This window comes from Hetaerina americana, unplaced genomic scaffold, assembly GCF_022747635.1.
Source record: "Hetaerina americana unplaced genomic scaffold, ioHetAmer1.1.p SCAF_3, whole genome shotgun sequence".
Classification (NCBI taxonomy): Eukaryota; Metazoa; Arthropoda; class Insecta; order Odonata; family Calopterygidae; genus Hetaerina; species Hetaerina americana.
In genome coordinates, this window is record NW_027286874.1 from 82,928,037 (window position 1) to 82,942,321 (window position 14,285).

The 14,285-nt window shown below is 41.0% G+C and overlaps 1 protein-coding gene across 1 annotated transcript in view; it reads right to left on the minus strand.

Annotated features, from left to right (window-relative positions):
* LOC139690570 (carnitine O-palmitoyltransferase 1, liver isoform-like) overlaps positions 1-14,285 on the minus strand; it is a 128,386-nt gene that overhangs the window by 83,005 nt on the left and 31,096 nt on the right. The window contains exon 2 of the mRNA XM_071588044.1: positions 8,561-8,778. Coding sequence (XP_071444145.1) covers positions 8,561-8,778 — 218 coding nt within the window. The remainder of the gene's footprint in view (positions 1-8,560; positions 8,779-14,285) is intronic.

The following is a 14,285-nucleotide window of genomic DNA, read 5'->3' on the forward strand; positions in this document are numbered from 1 at the left end:
CTTCAATATTTTTAAGCCGTCCAAAAAATAAGATTTCGGAAGATCATCAAAACAGGTATCTGCGTAGGTTATGACCTCGTTTGACGTGAATCGTTTTCCGCCTAGGCATTTTTTCAAGTTTGGAATGTTGAATGCGATGGATTTTATAATTATTCTAACTTCAGCTCCATAATTTTCGCCATCGAAACTGTGCATGCGTGCATTGTCTTGAGGCAAGAGAATTTTTTCTTCGTCAAATCAGGACGTGTTTTATTTTCGGCACTCTTCATGTATCGTTTACCCTTTTTGCAAGTAATCGATTAGAATGATCCCGTATGTATCTCAAAAAAGCCAAAGCCATCGCCTTGTCGGCCAATTTCACCATCTTGGCCGGAGCCGGTTCGCCATTAGACACCCAACGTTTCGATTGATCCTATGTCTCTGGAGTGTAATAGTGTATCCATGTTTCGTCCACTTATGCATTGACGCAATAACTCATCAAGATCACGACGGAGAAGTGCCAAACAGTCTCCGAATCTACCTCATGATACGTTTCCACCCCATTTTCCACCGAGAGCGAACACAGCACCCATCTTGACATGGTTTTTTTCACGTCCAATTACTCGCGCAAAATGAAAAACAAAGTACCTTGTTATATGCCTGTAGTCTCAACCATTTCGCGAACTTTGATTCGTCACTCCAAATCACATCGCGGATTTTTCCAAGGAAGTCCCTTCGACTGGACGTCCAGAAAGATGTTCATTATTTGTGGATGTGCAACCACATTTAAACACATTTACCCAATTGTAAACAGTCACAAACACCGAAGCAGATGTGCCATGAACTTTATCCAACTCGACTTTGATCTCTTTCGGTGCTAAGCCTTTCAAATACAAGAGTTTAATCACCGCACGAAGCCCATTTTTTTCCATTTTTCTAAATAAACAAAAGTTTGTTTCTTCAATCGACTATGGAAATGAAACCATGCGATGGATATTTCTGAAACTTTTACAGCGGTCTAGTAAGAGGAGGCTTACTAAAAGTTAACCTTTTTTCATTAAAAAAAACCTCCGTCGTGCGTCGGCAGAGAGGCTAGGTCCGCAGGGACGCCTCCCGTCCACGCTCCCGTTCCATGCGCCGTTGAGCGCCCATCCAATTCGTCCGAGGCCGCTCCTACTAAGAGGCTTTCCATTCAAAACCGACAGAGCGTGTAATTTGCTAGCAGACACTTCGCTCAGTGCGACGATTTAAGACATCGTAATGAGTTCCCATTTTCCATGCCCCTAAGCATTTCTCGACTCGTCTTCATGCTTTCTACCCCCAAAAAATAGAGGGTCCGTCAACACTCGAATAGCAATCGAAAGCTAGCCAAATTGTTCGATAGAAGAGGAAATACTTCTTCCAAATAATGCGATTGGATCTTAGTCTCTAAAATATTTTCAATCTGAAAGTTTTATCTGCATTACTTTTTACTAAGTACATCATTGGTAATGGAAAAGAAATAATGGGATAAGTTCAGTTCCAAAGGTTACGATTCAAATGGAGAAGAAAATGAAGAAATTGTTTTTTGTTTGTTCTAAGAACTACCATATGAAATCTCCTTCCGCGGATGTTATTAATCTTTCTACCTTCATACCTTCCTTAAAAATAATTTTACTATCCCTGATTCTCAAAAAATAATCAATTAGTATTAAAAACTAGTAGATTTTTGATTCTAAGAAATCACTTCGACTATTATTGCGTTCTAAACAGCAGATAAAAAATAGAATTTCCCAAAAAAGGGAAATGGATCATTTAGAGCTGTGCAGACACTATATATCTACCCTGTACTCTCTACGTGCTTCCCCGAGAAGGAGTGCTCCCCAGATAACTCCCTTCCCAAAGACAATTATGAATCACAGCTACTGATTTATGTGAATGCTTATTTGTCCTCTTTGACTAGAATGTGAATCGACAGAACTGATGGAGTGGCCAAGATTTTCAGTACCTTCAACTTTTTTGATAACACCAATTATACATGCACAATCATTTGTTCAACTTCCTATTCCACAATAGCACAACTCGATGTTTTTTTCGCATTCCTATATTACTGTCATAATACTCATTAATTACTTCCAGAGATTCATTATCTAATTGAACACTTTTGGGTAGGACTTGAATTTTTGTAGTAGGTAAATGTGGAAATATTTTACCCCATATCAGTTTCTTATTAGTGTATTCACTTTGCTTGACAAAAATTTTCACACATTCGTGTCATTTTCACAAGTTTGAGCAGATCAATTGTTGGATATAATGCGACATGGTAAAGGAGCTTTGTTTTTTGGCGTGAGTTGATGTTTCTTCGTGAATATTCACCGAATGATCATTTAATGAAAAGAAAATGTTGAGACTCCTTCAAGGCTAAAGTTATGAATATTTACGGCAAGATGCAACTTTTGAACTACAAATTATATAGAAATCAATCTTTCTGCAGAATGTAGTGCAATGGAAACATACGTAGTCACCATTAAGTATGTAACCGTAGAATAAAGAGACAGTAAAATACAGGGTTCGTCCGGAAAATAAGTGTACTGAGCTCAGGAAAAAAAATTCATTACACTTTTACATATCTTAAGCTAATATTCCTGAAAATAGGACCGTTGTGAGTCGATACACTTGTTCCAGCGGCGTTCCCATTCCTGAAACGCTCCCGCGAAGGCATCATCGGGAACCTCTCGAAGACTCGTCGTCGACCTCTTCTCTGCCCTCCACGAACATCTTGTGCCACCGAAAGATCATGTTTCTGGACATGGCTGACTCCCCGTAAGCCTGGTTAATCATACCGACAGTTTCGGTAGACGATTTTTCAAGCTTTACCGCAAATTTGATGGAATAACGCTGCTCCAAAAACTTCGGCATCGCGTTCCGTGACGTGGGTCGAAGCGTGGAGGTTAGCGTTAACAGAGCTCCTCACTACACCACAGCTCAGAGCCGACTGCCTTTTTCAGCGTCGCTTGCCAACATACCCCCCTCCAATCGCAGCCCGTCAGCGGTGCTGGGCGCGCCTGGAGCGGCGCGCCCATCCCAGGAGTCAGTACACGGACGAACCCCTGTATGCATTTCAAACTTGCGCGTAGGAACTAATCTAAGTAAGTGGTAATAGTAAGTGGGTTCGTCCGGAAAATAAGTGTACTGATTTTTTCCCGCCGCTCCAGGCGCGCCCAGCACCGCTCTGACGGGCTGCGATTGGAGGGGGGTATGTTGGCAAGCGACGCTGAAAAAGGCAGTCGGCTCTGAGCTGTGGTGTAGTGAGGAGCTCTGTTAACGCTAACCTCCACGCTCGACCCACGTCACGGAACGCGATGCCGAAGTTTTTGGAGCAGCGTTATTCCATCAAATTTGCGGTAAAGCTTGGGAAATCGTCTACCGAAACTGTCGCTATGATTAACCAGGCTTACGGGGAGTCAGCCATGTCCAGAAACATGATCTTTCGGTGGCACAAGATGTTCGTGGAGGGCAGAGAAGAGGTCGACGACGAACCACGGCCTGGACGCCCATCAACGGCACTCACCGACGAAAATGTGCGAAAAGTTCGCGATGTACTGAACTCTGATCGTCGTCTTTGTGTTCGGATGATAGCAGAGCAGTGTAATGTGCCAAAAACAATGATGCACGAGATTATTAGGCACCAAATACAGATGCGAAAAATTTGTGCAAAGTTGGTGCCGAAAGTGCTTAGTGATGATCAAAGACTCAATCGTTTGGAAATCGCGACACAACTTGCGGATCACTGCAAAAATGATCCACATTTTTTAGAGAACGTTGTTACGGGTGACGAGACGTGGATCTTTGAGTACGACCCGGAGTCGAAGAGACAAAGTGCGGAGTGGCACACCCCATCATCACCCCGTCAAAAGAAAGCTCGCATGAGCAAATCTCGGATCAAGGCGATGCTCATTGTCTTTTTTGACAAAAGGGGAGTCGTCCACTACGAATTTGTACCTGAACGACAAACTGTAAATGCTGCATTTTACGTCCAAGTGCTCGACAGGCTTGGAAAACGAGTCGCCCGCGTCCGGCCAGCGATCAAAAACATCTGGCGGCTGCATCACGACAATGCGCCGTCTCACACCGCGCTTGTCGTGTCGGACTTCTTGGCCAAGCACGGCGTGGCAACGCTGCCGCACCCGCCCTACAGCCCGGACTTGGCACCACCGGACTTCTTTCTGTTCCCGAAGATAAAGAGGAGTTTGAAAGGAACGCGATACGGGACTTTGGACGCCGTCAAAGTGGCCGTGACGACGTGTCTTCGAGAGGTTCCCGATGATGCCTTCGCGGGAGCGTTCCAGGAATGGGAACGCCGCTGGAACAAGTGTATCGACTCACAAGGGTCCTATTTTGAGGAATATTAGCTTAAGATATGTAAAAGTGTAACACATTTTTTTTCCTGAGCTCAGTACACTTATTTTCCGGACGAACCTGTAAGACTGACTAAATATTCCATGAATCTAGTAATTGCAAAAAAATAAAAAGTTCACCTGATTTAAAGCTATCAAGGAGGATTACTAATTAAAAATATACCTGCTGACGTTCACACAACTTCGAGGTATGTTTTCGATCCAACAAAGGACGCAGCCTTTAAAACTGCAAACCAATCCATTTATTTAGGTATGTATAATTCAGTGTATTACGTACGTCTCATATACATGTACGTGCATATAAAAGCTAGGTACTCAGTTTTCCTCAAGTGAGCATATGTTAGCATTTCAACCGCTGTTTAGAACAATAATATAAGTGAAACCTTGAAAGCTCATTATCTGACACTTGAATAGGCAACCGAAGCGCTCTTTTAAAGTTTCTTTGCTATGCCTACCATGCGTATGACTTTTGCGTAGTTCTGATTTGGAAAGATTAGGAGTAAGATGGCGAGACCAAGTAAGCGAAGAAATAAGAAAAATGAAGACGGGTATCTTTATGCCTCACAGCGAAGATCATTAATGCGCTACGAAAAAACCAAATCACATTGCGACGTTTTAAGAGCTAAGCGAGATTTTGGTCTTAAATCAAAGCTCCCGAATCCATCCTCAGTTCGGCCCCTTTCAAAATTACGTTCTTACAAATTGATCGCCTTAATTTTTTACTGTATTCAGCGCAGCAGTGAGATAATCGCGACTGATTTCATAGAAAAAATGGATTTAAACGTATTGAAAATATTATTCAATATTTATATCAATCCACCAATCGACTGACTTTATCCTCATATGAAACAATATTAATCTCTATGCATTTTTTTGCACTCGAAGAGCGGGAAAAAGGAGCATAAATATCCGCGTTTACGGTTACCGTTCTTCATGTATCGTTCCTCTAAGCTCTAACAAAGCGACATCTCGAGCAACAAAGAAAACACGGAGTAGAGAAACCCTGCCTCGAGGCATTTCCTAAACTCAATAAAGTCCTCCCCGAACTTTCTTTAGCGTCTTCTGGCTCCACTCTCTCCACACCTCTTCAATCAGTTCCTCTATTCTTTAACTACGTTAGGAGAATCACACACCAGTTTTGCCAGATGCCAAACATTCTTGGCGTAAGACTCAAAAGAAATTCGTCTCAGCCCCGCACGATTTATGCATTACTAATTGCGACCATTCATGCCAATTCAAATTTAAAGCAAATAACTAGAACAGAATGCCATAAATTCTTGATACATTTTACTCATGCGTTGAAAGATCTAAGTTATTCGGGCGTAAATAAGGATACACCGAAAACTAAAAATCCAAAATTACGACACTAATTTTACATCTAAAGAATATCGACTGAAAGCATCGATGAAAAACAATTTCAAAGAGCGCAAATCGCATCCCTTACAATGGCGCATTAAAATGTTTTTGTCCTCCACCTTCACCAGAAAATCTTCTGTCTGGGGACTATAATACCTACTCATGAGGCCGACTTAAAACTAGTAAAAAAATCTAAACCAAACTAAGCTCTGAAAAACACTTTACGCTCTGAAACTCCTGGCCTCTCATTTTGGAAAGAATTTCGAAAGTGCGAAAAATATATCAAAACGCATGCTTGTTCGTAAATTGAAATCAGAACATTTTCATTTCTCCGAAAGTTTGGGCTCAATTGAAACGACATGTTTAATCGGTGACGTTAAGGGGAAGATAGGTCGACCAACGGCTATGCCAGACGAAGATGACTACTCTTTGTGGTATGAAGTGAATGCTGCCGAGGAATATTTCACACAATAGTTGTATTTTCACATTAAAAGTAAGCCTAAACCATCGCCAATCCTGTAAGCATATCAGGAAGAAAATAATCTGAAAAAAGAACCAAACATTATCGAGGTCACCTTTGTTTTTAAAAAATAACTTTTTTTTTCTTGGATGACCGGCGAGTAGGCTAAAATGCTCAACTGCGTTCAACATTGAGCTTATCATTCCACCCACTTTTGTCTAACCACTCTTAGTTCCACCTTATCGTCCTTTGGGATACGTTTACACACTGGTAACCGCTAATTGTTCTTTATCCATCAATACTTTCGCTCAGTTTTTGCCTAACAACTACAAGCACTCAAAGTAAATCCTGGTTTTGAGATATGAGGTGTTGTGCACCCAACCTAACTCCAACCCACACATTGCCCCCTTCTTCTCCCCACTTCTCCCCACCCACCAACATTATCTTCAGTCATGTAAGCTCTGTTCTGCTTTCCGAGAGAATTCCGAAATCAGCAAAAATAGAACAAACACGGGAGCCTTTTTTTCCTGAATCAGTAAAACTAAACAGTGACCACGGCATGTTTAGCCAGCAAGACTTGAGTCGAGAGCGCCGATTCCACCCATCGCAGGAGGTGGCTGAGAGAACGGAGGGGACGAGAAAAGAGTGATCCGGATATTTACGGAAAGCGATAAAATTTTTGCGAGCACCGAATGCTTCCGTTCAGCGTCCACATCTGCGCTTTGGCAACGTCAATCCGGAGACGAGGCCTAGTAAGTTCCACCCTCGCCTATCAAACGAAATTCACCTTCGGGTTAATTACTGTGGTGGTGTGGGGCGTTGAGGTGTTTGCGAAATAGATCTTCGAATGGGAAATACGTATTCACGCCAAGCCTAATGAACTTTTTATCCGCAAAGTTCCGCATGCAACACATTATTTAATGTTTTGCAATTCTTACTACCCATGGGATGCAGATGGCATAGGGCATTACGCATAAATTTTTAAGTTCCGTGGGAATGGAAAAGAATTTTTAATGATCGGAAAGTAGCGTAATGATCGTTTTGAGAGTGGGCGTGTGAATTCAAATCCAAGTCAATCCTCTCTTGAACCTTTCAATTCGATATTTAAACAAATGTTTTCATCAAGAGTGTGTGATGCCATGCGTCTTGTTCCGCATTATTTATGCCCCATTCACAATTGTTGTCTCCGGCGTAACTTTATGGGCTTTGCATAACACATTGAAATGAAATTAATGACTTTAAAATCCCACACACTTTATTTAAAAATAGGACCAAGGTTTCGACAGTGAGTTTCACCTGATGATGACGTTCAACACCGAAACCTGGGTCGTGTTTTTACATAAAGTGTGTGGAATTACGAAGCCATTAATTTCATTTCAATAGCCCATTCACATATTCCTGGATTACAAAAAGGAACCCGTGAACTTTTCATGATTAGACATATTGCATACTACTATGCATGCGAAGTATGCATATGCTTTGCATCTTACTTCTTGAATTGTGTACCTTCCCGATACGTATCAAGTTCCTTGCCAGTAGTAAACTCTTCCTGATTTGTCGATACCGAACGATCCCAATACGTTCCGTATTGAACTAAAATACAAACCAAACAAATGATTTCCCCTGCTTTCCCAATTAAAAATGAGAGATACACAGCTGATCTATCTTTAAAAAACCCTCTGTTACGTGAAATAATAATATTAAGACGTACTATGATATAAATTATTTTATACATTCATTTCTAATATAAAGTGAATACGTAAGTATTTCGTCTGCACCATTGTATATCTGTAATGATCAGCATGATAGCGTTAATAAATCAGGAACTAAATTACGAATATGCTTATATTTATATTTACATTTTTTGGCAAAACGATATGTTTATTTTCAAACGGATATAAGAAGCATTTTAGTTGTTTTTAAGCGATTATTATAGCTAATCTTGAATGGTATTAATCAACAAAAGGATAATTAATAAACAGTGTGATATTTTCATGCAGCATCTTCCTTGGTACAATCAATTGATATGCCTCCAACATAAATGAATTTTTTACTCCTTAATCTCGCATATCAGGAATTATCATAGCCAATTTCTCGCGGATAGAAAAGTAGTAGGTACCACAGGACTCAACCACCAACCGTTCCGAAATATCCGACTGCTGCTACGGTGGTGGTACCGTTTTGCATTCCGATTAAAGGTAATATTGGCGGCACTGGCGATGAACTTCGGCACGCATAAATAACTTTCATTTGACAGGAAATTTCGGGCTGTAATTAAAATCCCGCCCGAACGCTGTCAAAAAGAAGACAAGTATTGTGAAATTTGGCATGCACAGAGCAGTTGCGAAGATGCAGTTCGTGTACTCACTTCGGATCAGGTTCGGAAAGTGGTCAGCAAGTCTCCAGATGACCCTCGCCAGGAAAGTGACCGGTTGCTGATGGTGCGGGTGGTTGGGCGGCGGCGGGGGCAGCGAAGGCGGCCGGGGGGGAGGTGGCGGGTCGGCCAGCAGCAGCACTAACACGATGAGGAACACGGCGGAGAGGTTGTTGGTGGACGTGGGCCAAGTGCCGTTTCGGAGGGCATTCCTGTCGTGTCGAAAAATATTATTCAGAGTTAAGATCAGCTGACCTTCATCGAAATCTAATACCCTACCAGCTGCCTCAAGGGCGTGTGGCAAGGGATTTTGGTGCACCAGCCATTGCATTAATTGATAATCATTATCAAGAATAGGCATCGCTTCATTTTCGGATGGTTCGAATTTTCGTATGATATATTTTTTCACCGTTGTGGTCACGAACTGCGCGAGGCAGATACGAGTCCATACATTGGTTTCATCGAGAAAACAAGTTGGGTAGAGAGGACGACTAAGGAAAAAGCTTTTTTAATACTGAAGGGCATGCATGATGAATCACAAAGAAGGCAGGAAAAGTGGGTGGAGGAAGAATCGAGAGGTAGTGGGATATTTAAGGCAGTCATAGAAGAGAAAATGGTAACTTAGAGAGGTCGAGAAAGGAAGAAAATAGGTTTTTAAAATTGCATGAAAGCAGGTAGAAGGAACGAAGCACTGAAGAAGAAAATAACGTAGGAAAGACAAGATGAAATATAGCAATTTCGAGGACAATAAAATAGATTTAGGATGTTCAAATCTTACTTTTAAAGGATAGTTTAACTTTGACGACGATATTGGCGTGCTCTGAAGTTAATTTCTCTGCATTTCTCGATTAAATGTACAACGGAGCTAGAATTAGTCCCGTTCCAGCGTTAAACTCGTCTGATGACTACGTAAATATCTAACATTTTAAGCCGTGCATGTAAATTTCGTCCTCGCAGTAGCTCCCAAACAAGGATTTTCAATAATTGCATTACTCCTTCGGATTCATTACGATTTTTAATGAAACGAGAAGCTTTTCTCTCCAACCTGAATAATTAAAAAGGTATGCTCATCTGTGAAGGATCCCAAATTCTTGATGAATATTCACGGCGACCCAAACAACGCATTTTTCTTAGATTTTTCATTTAAATATTACCAATGTTCGTTTAATGAAGCCAAGCTTATTCAAAGCAGCTCCGAAGGGGTTAAGTGTGCTGTGGGAATGCGAAGATTAATTATGCTGAGTTCCCCAAGTTGAATCGCGCCCCGAATGTTGAGGGGAGGGAAGAGGAAGTGCATTACAGAGGAGTTTTCCTCGAAAGAAAAGAATTGCGAAAGTTAATGATGAAAAAGGGAACTGTTTAGCAGCACAATGATGCATTTAACGTAACGTAAGGAAGTACGCTGCTTTCACTGCGCACTGCGTCGGCTTAATACACAGTTGTGCATCGGCCCTCCCACGCAATACCAGAGTAGCTTACTTCATCGGCTCCAACCCTATTTACTACTCGAAATCTCTGAATTTCCCATGCAGTATCACACTTTCCATTAAACCTTCCCGTCAAGCTTTTCCGCAGCCCTCCCCGATTGTGTGATGCAATTTATTGACAGTTCCTAAAGCGGTTAAACAGAAATTGGAATGGTTTACCGACAAAATGGTGACTTCTCAGCAATGATCAAGAAAAAATATGATGGTAATCCATGCCTCGTTAAAACTGCCCAAGATAATTCTCCCACCCATTAGTTCAGGTTCATCTTGAATGTTATCGGGTACGCATGCTATGATGTTCAACATATTTCTCCCAGAAGCTTGTCATTCGGGGCAAGGAAAAGTTTTTAATATTTTACGTCATGAAACTTAAGCATAAAATTTTCACTAGTAACATAAAATAATATCATGGCAGCAAATTTAACTCAAAAACAAAGAGCCAACTAAATAACCATTGCGCAATATCAATCACACATTTCGTCTTCCCTTCAACCTTATCTAAATCTTATTTCGAAATAATATATCTCCATTTTGATCTAGTGGTGATAATAGGTAAAACTTTGACCTAGTGTTCATCAGAAAGAGATGACAGAAAACAAAAGCCGTGTCCACATAACGTGGAACATTTCGAAATGCAATCTTCTCCAAGGACGTTTTCACAAGATGGAATTCTATTGCATTTGAAACACCACTAAAAATAACCCCGCAGCCGCCAGTTTCCTAGTTCCTTCATCCAAAATTGTGAAGCCAATGTTCCAACCACTGCGCTAACCTCACCCTTTTTTCTTTGAGGTGGCTGATTCGAGTTCCCCTATTCCATGCGGTCTCCTAAAAGCACTGTGATGTAAATTCACGCCATTCAGGGAAGAAAAATTGCGAAAAAACGACTTCGTGCCATATTAAAATATTGAGGACATGCTCTTAAAAATTAAAATCGCCGGCTTGGTCAAAATGATTAGCGGGCCGCGACCTAGGAGGAAATGATGAATTCTGTAGCGCCGAAGGTCGCTAAACCAACTGAAACTTTTCGGTAATATCGTTCAATAGTTTTGGAATCAGGAATTCGTGGTTTATAAAGCACACCTAAAACGAATTAATTGCATGATTTTCGTCACGACGTACACCGAGCGTCAAGATGGGTAAATGCAGCGATTGAGAAGTTTGCATGAGCAAATGCCATCAAAAGCTTCAAGGCTACGTGTATTTCAATAAACTCACGCCGCAGCAAAACACTGCATAAAAAAATTAATTGATATACGTGCGATATCGAGAAAAAAAACGAGGAGGTAAAGGGATAAATGGATAAGCCTAGTGTATCGGGAATCCTATCGTATTGATCGTACAATTTTTTTTCTTTGAGGATGTAATTTCTGTATTTAATCAATCTACAATTAAAACCCCCGTAGATTCTTACCAAGCAACATCTAATAAATAGAGCGCCCATTCCCAAAAGGTCCTTTTTATATACATAGTCACTAACGGCTTCGCTGAAGTGTACATTGAAGGATAACCTTCAATTCCATTATCCCTGTACGCGGTGCAGCGATCGACGCGATAAGAAGGAACTCAACTTACAGAGAAGGAAGATACCGAGAACGGAAAAATTCATCAAAAGAAATGCTCCTTCAGTTACACTTTTTTCATTGTGCAAATGAATTAACTTGAAATCCTCCTGGTTTGGATTTTTCTCGAGGCAATGAGGAACGCGAAGGGATACTGGTTGAAACAAATGCAGAAAGAAGTAAGATCTAGCGCTTTCCCGATTCCAGAAGGCTTCGGACCAACTCCGTTCCTTCCATGCACGGCCTTTCATCAAAAGAAAGCCCCAAAAACCGTTCTCGGGAAAATAAGTCTCATGAAAACCGTCTTGAAAAACAATCTTAATAAATCATCAGTGCATTCATTGAAATCACTCATGAGTCTTCGAATGGATTACTACGCGAAAACAACTCTACAGGACACAAGTCACCAAATGGTAATAACAGAAGGAAGTCAAATGAAGGCTAAAAATCTAGCAGATTTAAACATGAGTGCAACTGCTCAATAGGACGAATATTGAACCGATATCTGAAAGAGGCAACCTATGAAGTACAAGAAATGGATTTTTAAAAATAAAACTAATTGTGGTAGAAATTAACATTCTCTGTCGCCTGGATAATATCTCAGTTAACGCAGATAATCGAGAATATCAAATCTAATAATACCGATATGAAATGGGTCAAGTGTTTTCAGACGCTAACATACAAATTAATTGGAAACAAACAAAATTAGCGCGCTAGGGGTAGAAGCTGAAGGCAGACGTTGTGCCAACGAGGAATTATTTCAGGGTAAGTGTAATGTTTCACCATTTACGGAAAAAGCACAATGTGAGATGGAGGAAGTTCTTCGGGCGTCATGTGCAAATTACTAGAAACCAATGTGGGAACTCATCATGAGGGTGTAACTACTGCTCCCGACGTGGATAGATAGAGAAAATCAATCAGTACGGAAAACACACGTGCCTGAACAAGTAATAATCGAGCACCTAAAAACTAATTGTTGAGCCATGATGGTAAACCAAATTTTCATAGGCCCGTCCCCATAAGAATAAGCGTAGGGGCAGTCGCTCCCCCTCTTTCGTAAGCCACACCATTTCGAACCGTCATTAACGAGAAATCATTCTTGGTTAGCGGCTTTAAAATTTGGTCATAGAAATAAAGGGACCTAAAATAAGCTTTCAAGGTCATGATGTCAAAAATCGTTGATTAATGAATATTAACCTCATGAAAATATTAACCTTGACGCCGAAAAATAATTACAAAACCAGTTCAAAGATGAAAATATTTGAAAATAATATTACTTGAAACACTTTAAGAAATCGCATAAGTTCTCAGAGCAATAAATACAAATGTCATTTCCGTTCTCATTAACTTAGTTTGCTGTCGGTTTTCGCCCCTCTCCCACGGAAATATATATGTACTAGCTTATGTTGTGTTACTTGTACCAGCGTCTTTACGAAACAGGCCGCGGAAAGTCAGTTACCAGTTAAGCACGACAACACCAGGTCGTGGCCGGGAAACTCGAAAAAATCTCCTTCGTGACTCTCCCACTTTGATTGCCCCTCGCCTTTTTGGTGTCGTAATGACATCTCTCTCCCTCCCATCGCCCTGCCAAATCACTCTCCCACTCACCTCCCTCCCACCTGCCGCGGCCTTCCAGCCTCTTTTTAAGAGCAGCGATCCCACTTTCGTACCTACTTCGTCACACACACACACACATTAGCACGCTCTCACGACCAGTCGGCAGCTCCTCAGATTCGCGCAATACTCACCAGACGCTTTATATTCTCGTTTTTTTCCTCTTCTCTCCGAAGCGTGACCTTTGAATTCCTCATGATATTTAGAAACCCATTCCTAAGAACAGTGGACTTGCAAGCAGCCGGGAAGTCAGAATCTTACGTAAAGATCTCATTCGGTCGGACCACTCGGACCGAAATATTTGCCGCGACCATGATTTTCGTTTATTTTTTTCGGGGGAATTTTCGCCGGCATCGAGTGAAAACGGTGACGTATGTGGGTAAGCACCCGATGCGATAATATTTCCTTTGACTTTTGATGCCGAGAGCCAGAACCAGCACCGGGTAATGTGTATTTAACAATACTTCAACGATTATTTTAAATTATTAATTTTGTATCCATTACTAAAAAAGAAAGAAAGACTCGTACTTTTCCACAGATTTTATTATACGGATATTATTATATTGCCTCCCCGCCCCCACTCTGTCCTGAGGGTATATATGCCTGCTCTGTCTGTTTAGCAAATTTGTACCTGATGATGCCGCAAGTCGGTGAAACGCGTTGTACCGTATAATAAAATCTGTGGAAAAGTACGAGTCTTTCTTTCTTTTTTAGTAATGGATATTAAATACTTCCACGAAGTGAAGCCTGAAACAATAGAATATATTATTGATTTTGATTTACGCATCGTTTTGGACCATTTACGTTTCCGCGATTCAATATTGTCAAAGGCGTGGGTGAAAATAATTTGACAAGAAAATGTTCACTAAAACAATTCTATATATTCTTAATTTAAAATGTAGGTAAATACGCAAAAAAAAGCATACCAAAAAAGTGTTTATATTCCAAACAAGTATTTCCCAAGAGTGACACGTTCCAAGCCGCAATTCCAATCTTAAACAAAATCCAAGAAACTGCGGGAGACGCCGCAAGAGTAACATATCACGGAAACATCCG